This window comes from Schistocerca piceifrons, chromosome 3, assembly GCF_021461385.2.
Source record: "Schistocerca piceifrons isolate TAMUIC-IGC-003096 chromosome 3, iqSchPice1.1, whole genome shotgun sequence".
Lineage (NCBI taxonomy): Eukaryota > Metazoa > Arthropoda > Insecta > Orthoptera > Acrididae > Schistocerca > Schistocerca piceifrons.
In genome coordinates, this window is record NC_060140.1 from 493928952 (window position 1) to 493942434 (window position 13483).

At 40.9% G+C, this 13483-nt stretch overlaps 1 protein-coding gene across 2 annotated transcripts in view; it reads right to left on the bottom strand.

Annotated features, from left to right (window-relative positions):
- Window positions 1-13483, bottom strand: part of LOC124787921 (ATPase family AAA domain-containing protein 5) — a 146812-nt gene that overhangs the window by 84665 nt on the left and 48664 nt on the right. For both annotated transcript variants that reach the window (XM_047254908.1, XM_047254909.1), the window contains exon 3: window positions 8671-10115. In XM_047254908.1, coding sequence (XP_047110864.1) covers window positions 8671-10114 — 1444 coding nt within the window. In that variant the 5' untranslated portion in view covers window position 10115. The remainder of the gene's footprint in view (window positions 1-8670; window positions 10116-13483) is intronic.

Below are 13483 nucleotides of genomic sequence, written 5' to 3' on the forward strand. Positions count from 1 at the left end.
TGAGAGTAAATCGAAGAAACACAAAAGTAATGAGAAGTAGCATAAGTGAGAACAGTGAGAAACTTAACATCAGGATTGATGAGCATGAAGTAGATGAAGTTAAAGATTTCTGCTAAGTAGGCAGCAAAATAACCCATGACAGATGGAGCAAGGAGGGCATAGAAAGCAGACTAGCACTGGTAAAAATGACGTTCCTGGTCAAGAGAAGTCAGCTAATATCAAAGATGGTCTTACTTTGAGGAAGAAATTTCTGAGAATGTACGTCTGGAGCACAGCATTGTCAATCATGGACAGCAGGGTATCTGGAACACAAGAGAATCTAAGCGTCTGAGATGTGGTGCAACAGAAGAATGTTGAAAATTAGGTGGATTGAAAACGTAGAAATGACGTGGTTCCCCAGAGAATCAACGAGGAAATGAATACATGGAAAACACTAACAAGGAGAAGGGACAAGATGGTAGGACATCTGTTAAGACATCATGATACTATTAGACAGAGCTGTACACAGTAAAATCTGTAGATGAAGTCACAGATCGGAATACAACCAGCAAATAAATGAGGTTGTAAATGCAATTCTGAGATGAAAAGTTTGGCACATGAGAGGAATTTGTGGCAGGTCACATCAAACCAGTCAAGACTGATGGACTGATGACTCAAAAAACTATTGTCTGCAAGTATATGCGGCATGGAGGTAGACAGGTTAATGACTCATCTCAGATCAGCCAGCACGCCACACAGTGTGAGAATATAGGCTACCGTGAGATGACGTCCACAGCTGCTTTGAGGGGTGTCCTCTTGATGTAAAAGAAATTCATGGATAAGTCTAGTGTGGCTGCTACATAGTTGCCACAGTTCTACAGCATCTTTATGAGAGGCTTGGAGAGACAAATATGCCATACCTCGGTAGTAACTTTGACTGTCTTCAGCTTGTGAAGAGTTCTAGTAGTTCTAGTAGCCTGCCATTCCATATCCCAAATTATCAAAATTGTATGCTTCAGTTGCAATTATAGGTTTGTGACCAGTACTCTGAGTTCAACTTTGTCTCTTGTGGTTGTGTCTTTAGCTGATTTTCCAGTGAGTTCATTTCCTAGAATACCCATGAACGTTACAGTGGCTTCAGACATGTGGAAGTCAACTAATAGGTGTAGGATGCTGGCAATGGAAAAGTTCGTGGGGTAACACGGACATATGGCTTATAAGCAGCTCAAGGAGTCACTACAAACCAGGAAGTTATTTGCTGCAAGAGCTTCAATGTATTGCAGTGCCCACGACATAGCGACAAACTCTGCAGTGTACACACTGCATACACTTGGCACAGAATATAGCCCCCTTTTTTATGTAAAAGCTTAACTATCCCACCCTGTCATTGACTTTCAGGTCCTCTGTGTACATACCAGCCAGTTGAGTAGATGTGAAGAACTAAATGGGGGTATCTGCAGTTCCTTTATGGGCCACAGAAGTGGTTTTTGTGAATGAGTGGCACCATGGGGGTCCTCACATTGAGCCTCCATTCATATCTCAACTGAACTACTCAGGTTCAAATGGCTCTGAGCACTATGCGACTTAATGTCTGAGGTCATCAGTCGCCTAGAACTTAGAACTAATTAAACCTAAGGACATCACACAGATCCATGCCCGAGGCAGGATTCGAACCTGCGACCGTAGCGGTCGCTCGGCTCCAGACTGTAGTGCCTAGAACCACACGGCCACTCCTGCCGGCTGAACTACTCATTTTAGGGCAATTTGTAAGCAGCCTGAACTGTTAATTGTGAAAAATGGTCAAGTAACATGGAAGGGCAGGCCTCTGACAAATTGTCACTGCATAATTTGCCAAAAGTTACTGGCATCCAACCCTCAGTGATGGGATACCAGCTTCTGCAAGGAGGCTGTATATGGGGTTCACACACAAGGCTCCAGTTAGCAACCATACACCACTGTGGTGGACAGGGTCTAACGAGCTCAGTACTGATGGTGCTGCAGACCTGCAGGCAACACATCAATAGTCATCTGGGGGGGGGATCAAAGCCTTGTACGATCATAGAAGCGCTGTGCACTATGCGCTTCAGGTGCCACTGAAAAATCTGAGGGCATTAATTTTCCTTGTGCAATCTGCCTTGAGCTGGCATACATGTGGTAACTTTGTTAACTTATTGTCATATAAAAGACCTAAAAATGTTACAATGACTTGAAGTAATTGATTACTGAGGCTAAAGCTCTGGGTGTGGACAACCAGTTCTGAGTCAACAAAAGTGCATGGCAGAGAATACGTGGGAGAATGAGTCAGGGCCCAGTTATGTACTTGCTGTATAGCTCCTTGAAATTGGCATTCTGCGGTACACAATGATGTAGGGCTGTAATATAGGCAAATATCATCCACATACCATGCAAGTGAGACCATAGGTCCCACTTCAGTCATGATACCATTGACTACGATGGCAAAAAGGATTACACTCGGAACCGGTTTCCTGTATATATACATTGCTGAGGGGTGAGCCTACCCTGACCCTGAACAGAAAGGGATAACAAGTACTGAATAAAAATGGGTAAGCAGCCCCAGAAGCCTCACTAACGCAATGTGGACAATATGTGATGGTGCCAAATGGTATCATATGCATTCCACACAGCAAATAACACAGCAGTGAGGTATTGTCAATGTGCTAAAGCATTGCACACTGCTCATTCCAGATAAATCAGTTGATCTGTGGTGGACTGGAATGCTCAAAAGCTCCTTTGAAATTGTGAAGCAAAGGAAAGTGTTTTTGAAGAGGAGAAATTTGCTAACATCAAGTATAGATTTAAGTGTCAGGAAGTCTTTTCTGAAAGTATTTGTATGGAGTGTAGCCATGTACGGAAGTGAAACATGGACGATAACTAGTTTAGACAAGAAGAGAATAGAAGCTTTTGAAATGTGATGCTACAGAAGAATGCTGAAGATTAGATGGGTAGATCACGTAACTAATGACGAAGTACTGAATAAAATTGGGGAGAAGAGGAATCTGTGGCACAACTTGACTAGAAGAAGGAATCGGTTGATAGCACAAGTTCTGAGGCATCAAGGGATCACCAATTTAGTATTTGGGGGCAGAGTGGAGGGTAAAAAATCGAAGAGGTAGACCAAGAGATGAATACACTAAGCAGATTCAGAAGGTTGTAGGTTGCAATAGTTACTTGGAGATGAAGCAGCTTGTGCAGGAGAGAGTAGTATGGAGAGCTGCATCAAACCAGCCTCTGGACTGAAGACCACAACAACAACTGGGTCTAGGGGCTGTAACTTGAGCCTGTGCTGAAATACTGTGGAACCCCCATGCAACAAATGTAACACTGTGCAATTCAAGGCCTTGTGGCGTGGAAGGATAAGTAGTTTTGATTTGTCAGGCATTTCCACGTCAGGAAATGTTGGCACATCTAGTCATGACCTCAGAAAAAGTCCAGATATTCCAGGAACCACTGTGGGCATTTCATGGCCACAAATGTGGTGGAGTTTAGTTCATACTTGAGATGATGGGATGTGAATTCTGACAGATGATTCATACTGTTCCCAACATTTCTGCTTTCTCTTTTTTATTAAAAACCATGCCTTTGCTAAAAGTCTCTTGAATGTTATTAAATGTCCATCAAAGGATGGTCTTTGTATTGTTGAAGCGTCCTTCAGTGCTATCCGATAGCTGTAGTTATTTCTTCAGAAGGTTGAGCACTTTGATTTTTTCTTAAAACAGCCAATTAAATGAGAAATTGCTCAAAAACGCACCTCACAAACTTTTTTCTGAAACGTAATTGTATTTTTTGCCATTGTTGTAGCATAATTTTTAGTCTACCGAAGAACTATAATAAACATGAAATACTAACACTGAAGCTTGATCTTTTTACCATGTGTTACCCTTTAAGATATGGCAAACACAAATGTTCCAGGATAAACGGCTGGTCTTCTGGACCGTCAAACACCCTGAGATTTAAGAAATTCATTGCACATTCTCACACATAACATGATTCATCTTGGGTACATGGAAATTTACTTTGGAAGTAACACTTCTCAAACCAACATTTACAATGTTTTCCTGCGATGTGTTAGTAATGTAAACAGTTGTTACATCACACTCATTGAAAACAGTTTGTTGGTATGAAGTGTTGCATAGTCTTCATCCTAAAGCCTTTGTCACATTTTGCTGTCGACACATGCTTGTGTGTGCACTGTGTTTTGTTTTTGTAAATGCCGCATTTTCTTTGCAACCGAAGTTTTATTTTGATGTTATTCTTTTTTTATGTTTTTTAATTGCAGTATTATTCTGCAGTAGTCGGCTGAAGTGAAATTTTTTGTTAGATCATTAATTCTGACCAGTCAAAATTATAGAAATTTAACTAAAAACTAGAACAATGAAAAATTCTAAAAAATTCTTTGGTTTTTCCTGAATGAAAAAAGTCCCACGTTTTTCCCGTATTCCCCAGTCGTCCCAAAGTGTACACTCCCTGCAATATTAGTTGTCAGCTCCTGATAGTTGTATTTTTCCTACTTCACAGGTGGTTATGGGCACTGAAGTCCACCAATAGGAGGAAGGGTGGAGGCAGCTATTCCACTAGCTCATATGATATGATAATATAGATCTATCTCTCTGGGGGTAAATGGCCTAACAGACAGATAAGACATTAACAATCACATGTTCTAACACAATAGTTAGTGGAATCTGTTCACTGAAAGTGTCAAGAGCGTATGAACTTGGAGACTCCTCACATGCCAAGAGGGTTCTTGGCGTAACACACTTTTTACAGTATGTGCGTAATTTTTACTAGCAGGGAGTTGGGTTTCTGAAAACCACGTCTCCTCTCATGCCATGTTACCTGCAGAGTAACTTGTCATTGACTGGCAGAGTTCGGCCAGGTGGCAATGGTAGCCATTACAGTTCCACTGAAGGGATGTTGGATTGAAATCAGAGAAAGCAGCAAAAAAGAAACAGGAGTACAAATTACTTTGCTGCTGAGCCACGCACCACCTGAATGTGTGATTCTTTACCAGTAATTCATACACTCGACCTTGTCGGCTGAGGAGGGGAAAGATGGTGGGGGTAGGTGTGAGGTGGAGGGGGGGGGGGGGAGGGGGGGACGACACCTGGATCAACTGGAGCAACAGAACTCTGTTTATCTTTCAGTTTGTCCTTGTCCCTCAACAGTTTCGGTTTGTGAGAGTAATTTCCTGTCACGGCTTGTGGGCCAGAAAAGGACCATTCTTTTCTAGGCATCTTGCATGATAAAGTCTAAGAAAGAGAAGCTAACTCCAGCTGCAGCGATGGAGTGACTACCACTGGCGCTCTAGCTTTAAGGATCCAGGGAGCTGATGTCCCCCCCTCCCAAATGAATAACAGACAGACATGTGGCTAGTGCCAAGAGTTGCTGTCCGAGAGCCCATCATCTCACTTGGTGTGGATTTTGACACAATGTTTGCAAAGTTGGACATCATATCAATTGGGTGGAGCCGTTCAAATCCTTTCTTACCATCTTGGTAAGAAAAGCAGTCAAGAATTTTTTTGCCAGGATTTTCTTTTCCCTCTCGAAAACTCAACATGTCGCCACACAAGAATGGTGATTTCCTGGGCATTAACAAATGTAGGGGGTCCTCTGCATGGATTATCCTCATGGGTTGTCCTTCTGCACATCCCCCAAGTAACCTCATTAGTAGTTTGGGAGGACGTTTCCAAACTTCTCATACCTAAAACATCTCATACGAGGAGGAAAATAGGGCCTGACATCACATCTACAAACCAGGATCTTATCTTTCTCTGGTGAAACATACCCATCCAAGGCTAGGATGAAAGCTTCAGTGTTTACCCTATTATACTTACATTATCTCTGAATGTGATGAACAAAACTTACTCCATGCCGTTCGAGGTTATTACACAGTTCTTCATCTCTTTGTAATATTAGGCTTCGATGGAAGATGACATCTCGAATTCTGTTAAGTTTATTTTGACAAGAGATGGTAACTGGCACATCCCCGAGTTTGCCAAAAGCTGAAAGTGTCTGTGATTGGGCAACATTCAAAGGTTTGATCAACAGAGATCAATCTTTCATTCTCTCTAGTGCAACAAATTCTTAATAACCAATTTCAATATTTTCCACAAAAAAACAGTAGTTTGACTTCTGCAAAACATTCTCCATCGTATTTGAAACTACGAAGAAATGAGCACTGCCTACCTCCATTTCTTCTTGCCTGACTCTCCGACTCATCCAATGGCATAGTCAAAAATGGAAACACCATGGGTTTGTCGGCCTCTGCATTAAAATTTTGCTTTCTGCCTACCAAGATGGCCATGTCGGCATAGCCATTAGTACAGGTGAGTTTGACCCATTTCACTGCGTATTGTCTGCCCTTATGCTGCACACTTTTCCCTTATGCTGCACACTTTGATAGGAGGCTCTCGCCACGAGCACCACAGTAAAGGCTATCTGTTGCCTGGAATCCCACTGTCCCCTGATTGGACAGGTACCTATTCCTCTGTATACATGAGGAGGTTACAATTCAGACATCAGCAGAGAGATCCCTGCATTGTCAGTGGGTGACAATCTTGAGGGTATGTGATGGCCTCTCCATGAAATGATTGGATATGGCACTGGATTTCAGGTACAAAGATAAACCCACTCTAATAGTAGGCGTAGAAGATCTATGCAAAAGTTGCATTGATTATACACCACATAAGGTGTCCTTCCCCAAACTGCTCATAATTCTGTGAAATTTATAAAAGTGGAGGCCAAACCCTAAAAGGAGATCACCAGTAATTAAGCCAAAAAGGTTGAGGGGAAAGATTGTGGAATGAGCTAAAACTATGGATGTCCTAGTAATAGCTGACACACCAACATAAAAGTTTGACCAGATTCAAGACTCCCGACTAGTCCTTTAAGAGATGAACTTTTTGGCACTTCTTTTACATATGTAGCAGCAACTATTCGTAAAATATTTCCATCTTTCGTCAAACCGTTATTTTCTTTCTTAATTACCCTGTTCTCTTTCCAGGATTTTACCAGTTTCTTGCAAAACTACACCTCACACTGGTCAGTCTGATACCCCATTTGCCCATCTCCCACTCTTTGGGTACGAAAATTCTGACAAGAAAAAAAGCAATTAAATATTTATTTTTGAAAGCTAGGCCTCACATTGGTCAATTTGATACTTCATTTGTCAATTCTCCAATCTCCAGTTTGCTACCAATGTTCAGACAAAAACCAGTTGTGTGAGCTATAGTGAAATATGTTTTCACTACACTCAAATATCTGATCAAAAAAGAAGCTTGACAAATTCAAGGCAAAAATATAGCATAGGAAGAGTGGAAGTACAGGTGGTTCTTTGTCTGCATGGTACGCATTTGATGTCACGAGTTTCATGTTATCTCGAGACATGCCGTAAGTAGGAGTTGACAGCGTAAACAGTGGAGTGTGCCGGTGAACAAAAAGAAAACGTAAACAACAATTGTTTTCTCATTTTCAGACTTGCCTTAATGACTCCTCACGCTGTTCTACCAAAGCACTGCATATTTCAATTACCAAGTCACTTCTTGATGTATGGTGCACTTTAAGGAAGTACATTAAATTTCCGTACATATCATCAGTAGCTAAAAACAACAGGAGAATAACCAACTGGGTTGTAACTGGCTTACACACTCCAATATTTATATCGGTTTTAATTATTTTTAGACCAATTGCTTGTACAAAATATTCAAAATCTTATTAACATTCTGGTAAAATCTGAAAAGGTATGTATCCAGCACCAGTTTATGAGATAAAATTTCTGAATCATTCTGCTCACTTAAAAAAAGTAAAAAATCCGGATTTCTCTTGTTCTTTCTAACTTTATTCCTTCGGTGGCATAAAAGCAGCAGAGCTGCACTCACCCCCACTAGCTCGTGTTCATCCATTTTGTGACAATAATGTAGTCCTGCGTAAAAGCTTCTGGCCCAGAAATGTGTTGCTGGGCAGTAGTGGCCAGTAATGTTGTTGATGTATTGCTGCAATTCATGTGGGCACCATGTTGCTAGACAACACTGTCAGAATGCCTTGTCGGCAAAATACCTCAACATGAAATGCCAACACCATGGGAGATCCAAGAACAGACTGTGGGCAGGACAGAAAAAACTGAACTTGACCATGACACTAAATTACTGTCCCATGCTTAAACTAAGTAAACAACTCTTTTTACTTCATTACTTTCTTTCTGATACATTTTACTCATTGTGAGGGCACAAATTAGTATCCAATGCACTAGTTCGACACAGCCTGAGAGTAGCTCCCCATGTCCTATGGCACACTCTTTTTACTTTCGGTTGCGCCTCCCCCCCCCCCCCCCCCTCCCATTTTTGAGGCCTGCCTACTTCAACTCCGATTAATACTATTAAATTCTTCCTCTGGTGGGTTCACCCTTTTATGAAGCTGTGTTGAGGAGCTTTTAAAATATACCAAGCACTATTAATGGATTATTCTAAGACTTTCACTACTTGGTTCTCTATACAATCCTTACTTCCAAATGACCTACATGCAACAACACAAATTTTAGGGTAGAACAAGTGACAAACATACAATAAACGTATTGAAATTCTCTCTCTCTCTCTCTCTCTCTCTCTCTCAAGATCTTAAAAATTAAACAATTCTCAAAACAACACTATCAAGCAGTAAGCAGAAAAATCAACAAACCTGTACTTGACAATTCTTCATTTCCATCAGCAGTAGCATCTCTAAGACGTATTCTTAGTTTCCAACCTTTTCCGGGGGAAGAAAGTTTCTCTTTAATATCTTCATTGACTATTGATGAAACTGAAGTATTTAACTGACTGTTCTCAGCAACTGTTATTGCTTCAGCGTTTCTTGCATTAGTGCCTTCATCTTGATTTACAGATAAATCTTCACTTCCTAACACTTCAATCTCATCTGCAGCTTCAGCTGCATGTGATGAAGCTTTTCCTTTTTTTGGCTTTTTGATTCTAAGTTTTGAGTTAGTGTTCTTCCCTCTAAAAGAAGAAACAGGAGTATGCACTATGGCCTGTACTTCAATTCTGTCTGGTTTAGATTTAATATCTTGCTTTGAAACCTTACCAAAATAATTAAAAAGATTGCTTTGCCTTCTTGTCTCTTCATCTGGGGATACATTGTTGTGACAATTATTTTGTTTTTTCTTTTTCTGTTCACAATCAGATAAGCTACTTGAAACAGTAATTTCAATTTTGTTATCTGTAGACATCTCATCACAATTGATTTCACTTTCACTCTCTGCTGTAGATACTTTTACGTTGTTAACAATACGGTCTGACTTTGTAATGGTAATATCAAGTTTTCCAAACATGTTATTTTTCTTCAAAGTATTTTCATCAGGCAACACAGGATTTTCTTCTAGCAGATTTCCACAGTCTGTAGACTTGATTTCATGTTTTACTGTTGGCAGAACTCTTTTGTCAGAATTGCGATCTTTAAGTTGTCTTAAAGCTTTAGGAGACACTCTTAACCGCTTGGCACCACTTCTTCCTTCTGCTCTGGCAGAGTCCCCCATATCTGCCTTTCGTTTCTTTTTCTGTTTTTGACTGGAACTTCGAGATTCTTTAAACGCCTTTTTAGTAGCTCTCTTTCCTTTTCTTTTAACATCACCACCACCACCACAATTGTCGTCGTCATCATCATCATCTTCAATAATATTATCATCGTCATCATCATCCACACTATCTGATTCTACAATGACATATGAATGTTTCAGTCTTTTAATTTGCTTTGACGCTGGCTTCTCAAGTGCTGCCACTCTCTTCCTTCTACCAATATTCTTCATCCTCATTTCATGAGCAACATTGTCATCTTTGCCTTTCAATAAATTGTTGGCTGTTGCATCAGCATCCTTTTCCTGAGAGGTGCTATCCTTGCAGACATTATCTTCTACATTTACCCTCTGATTTTTCTCTGATGATGCTTTTTTTACCACCGGAGAAGTTAATGTACAAGTTTCAGAGGATTCTTTTAATTGGATGTTCAATTTAACTTTCTGTACAAAAATATGACTATTTTTACTACTACTAGTCTCCATGCTGTCTGTGACTTCAAAGCTGTTAGCACAGATCTTCTCTGAAATGTGGAAATAATCAGCTATGCTCTTCATCCTGAAATCAAAATTAAGATACTATTATTTCAATTAAACATACGCATGTGTGTTATCAAACAAACAACTGAATACACCATCTGTCCAAAAAGATTCAAAACTTATTTTATTCCTTATGTATAAGTGACACATACTATACTACAGCGGCAGCTGTATCCAACAGACGTGCATTCAACGAATCAGTTGTGAGCAGGTAACATTAAGTAGTGGCCACGCAGCAATAATGTGTCAACATTGTCATGTCACTTATTACAATGGAGCAACAACTCTAAGCCAAGTATTCAAGACATCTCCAGAATGTTTAAAAAAATACAAATGTGTGCGCAAAGTTTGCAGCGCACAGCTTGACTCCCACACAAAAACAGCAATGCACAGACGCCTGCCTTGACTTGACTGAAATTAAAAACCCGGACAGTTCCTTTCTGCAAAAAATCGTTACACGTGACAATACTATGTTATCAGTATGAACCTCGTCCCAGTCGGCCAGCAACAGCTGTGACTCCTGAAAACATTGATGCTGTGAGAAAAATGATGAAAGAAGATTGTGGATCTTACATTTTGCGACACTGAAGGGACCCTAAATATTGGATCAACAGCAGCACAGACCATCGTTCATAGTCACTTAGGCCTTACTAAGAGATGTGCCCATTGGGTGCCATATTCCCTGACACAAAGCCAAAAGGAGGCAAGAGTGGACTGGTGTCGTTTCATGTTCAAAAAATTCAATGGAGGGAAGTCCCAAGACACCTACAATATCGTCACAGGTGATGAAATGTGGGTCAACCATTATCACCCTGAAACGAAGAGACAATCTTCTGTGTGGTGCTGCCCAGGGGAGGAACCACCCACAAAAGTTCGACGAAGTCGGAGCTCTGGAAAAGAGATGGTGACAACTTTTTTCACAAAGATCGGGCATCTCCCCTCTGTGACCTTGGACACACGCCGTACAGTCAATGCTGAATGGCACGTGAACGATCGTCTTCCAAAAGTTATCGCCACATGGAAGTCACAGCATCCAAAGTCCAAGAGTGGGCACCTTCTGCTGCATCATGACAATGCACCTGCGCAGAGGGCTGCCAGAACGATGGACTTCCTGGAGACAGAAAAAGTGCGAGTGTTACCCCATCCCCCCTACTCACCTGACCTGGCCCCCCTGTGACTTCTTTCTGTTCCCTCCGACTAAGGAAAAAATTCGAGGGCAGCGGTTTTCACCAGATGAAGAGGCCATTACAGTGTACGAGAGTGCACTAAGTGACATCCCAAAAGAATCTTGGACTGACATTTTCTAAGTGGTTTCTGAGAATGGAAAAATGTATACATGCTAATGGAGAGTATTTTGAAAAGTTGTAAACATTTTTTTGCAAATAAATGTTTTTTCACATATTCTGCTAAAAACTTTCGGCACAGCCCTCGTAATATTACCTTCATTTGAAGACAGTGTTGTTTTATTGCATGTAGCCCATTACAATCAACTTACTTAGAACTTCAGAAAGTAACTTACACTTGTCATCCTGTGCTATGCAACAAGCATTGCCAGAAGAGGGTACATGCTCTAGGTTTCTGGCAGACGCAGTTCTGCTACGGTACAGGTAACAGGTGCATTACAGTGTGCGATTAAAACTGCCTGGCAACTGGAAACATACTTCAAAGCTGAATTATGTAAGAGAGTATGATTCTTGTGGGCAGAACATTTAAACTGTACACAGACCCACCATGAAATTTTAGTGGCAGTTGTCTTCTGTCAGTATATAGAACACATACAGCTAAAACATGCTGGACCGGAAGTGGTACACTACAAACTTCATGGACTGGTTGATGTTCCCACTGGAGGAAGAAACCGTGTGTTACGGAGCAATGACCTCTTTCAGACAATGAGATGACAGTGTGCACGGGGATAACACATAGAAGTACAACATACCTACAGACTTCTTTTGTCAGTTGTATAATTTCCCTGTATCCTGATATGACATGGTACCCAGTGAAAGACCAACTCCTTGCCTGTGTGTTGGATCCACTTTAAGGTGTCATGGATGATCTGAATCATCTTGTCTACTACTGGAAACATTTGGTGTACTGCCTGTAGTGCACTGAGGAAGTCAGAACAGATGAGGCACTTTGTTCTTTGATACCTCTGCATCCGCTCTAATGCTGCCGAACTTCACACAACTGCGAATCATAATCTGTAAATTGTTCTGGATGGAGTGATCAAACAATCCTATCAGCGGCACCAGTGGAACAACTTAGTGCCTTCCCTTGCTGGGAACCACCTGTACATGTAATGATAAAACTGTAGCACATACTTTTAGCTGAAGAAAACAGATTTGTAAAAAAACTTAATCTACAGTATAAGTTTTCTTCTATCGTGTCAAGTTTAAAATGACTTTGGGCCTCTGACGACACCAAAGTGGCAGTGCCTTTCATGCCTTTCGGATGTTTCACATGTTCAGATCTGTGAGACAGTTGGAAGCATGAATCCTGAATGGCTTGATGGCATGTAGCCAATTCCTGAACAATGTGGGAGTCTACACTAAATGGCAATAACTTGGACAATGCAAAGATTTCCAGGGACTATCAAGCCAGGAAGATGTGCCACCAAATTCTGAATGGGGGTTGACCAGCCTCTACACACAGAACAAACTGAGTTGGCCTGATAGGCTCCTGTCAATATCTGAATGTCCTCATGGTGGACAGCATCTAATATCTTGAGGTAGGAGGCATTTACTGATTGATAAACCACACTGTCATAATCTAATCATGCTCTGAAAAATACAGAAGATGGGACCCGACAGCTCCCCATAGCTTTCCGCCATGGTAATTGAAAATATTCAATGATATGACGCTCTTTGTTTGCCCAAAAGATGCACACTGTCCTTAAGATCAAAAACATTGGTCCCCCATCATGAGCTCTGGTTGGTTAAAACTTCAACAAGACTTCTCTGGTGAGAACCTAAACCTGTGTTATTGACACAAATTTCTGGCCTCCTGATGGTCAACTGTAGTTGCCTCATTGTCAGTGACTGGAAGAAGAATAGAAGATCACAAAGTCACATACAAAGAACTTCTAACAGGGCTTTTGACTGCAGAGGAGACGCCATTGATAGCTATTGTGAACAGTGGAGCACTGACAAGGAGACCAGACCTTCAGTCAATCAGATTTTCATAATTTTTTTATTTCTGGTATGTGAAGTTCAGAACTTTAATATCAATCAGTGAAAGCTGTTCGATGCAACTATCAAAAATTCTCGAGAAAACAGACTTTAAAGATTTCCAAGGATCTTCAGTTCACTAAAATTAAAGTAACTTTCACCATGGGCTGCATGACTCACTCAGCAATATTGGTAGATGGTAATCAGGCATTCAATGGATGGC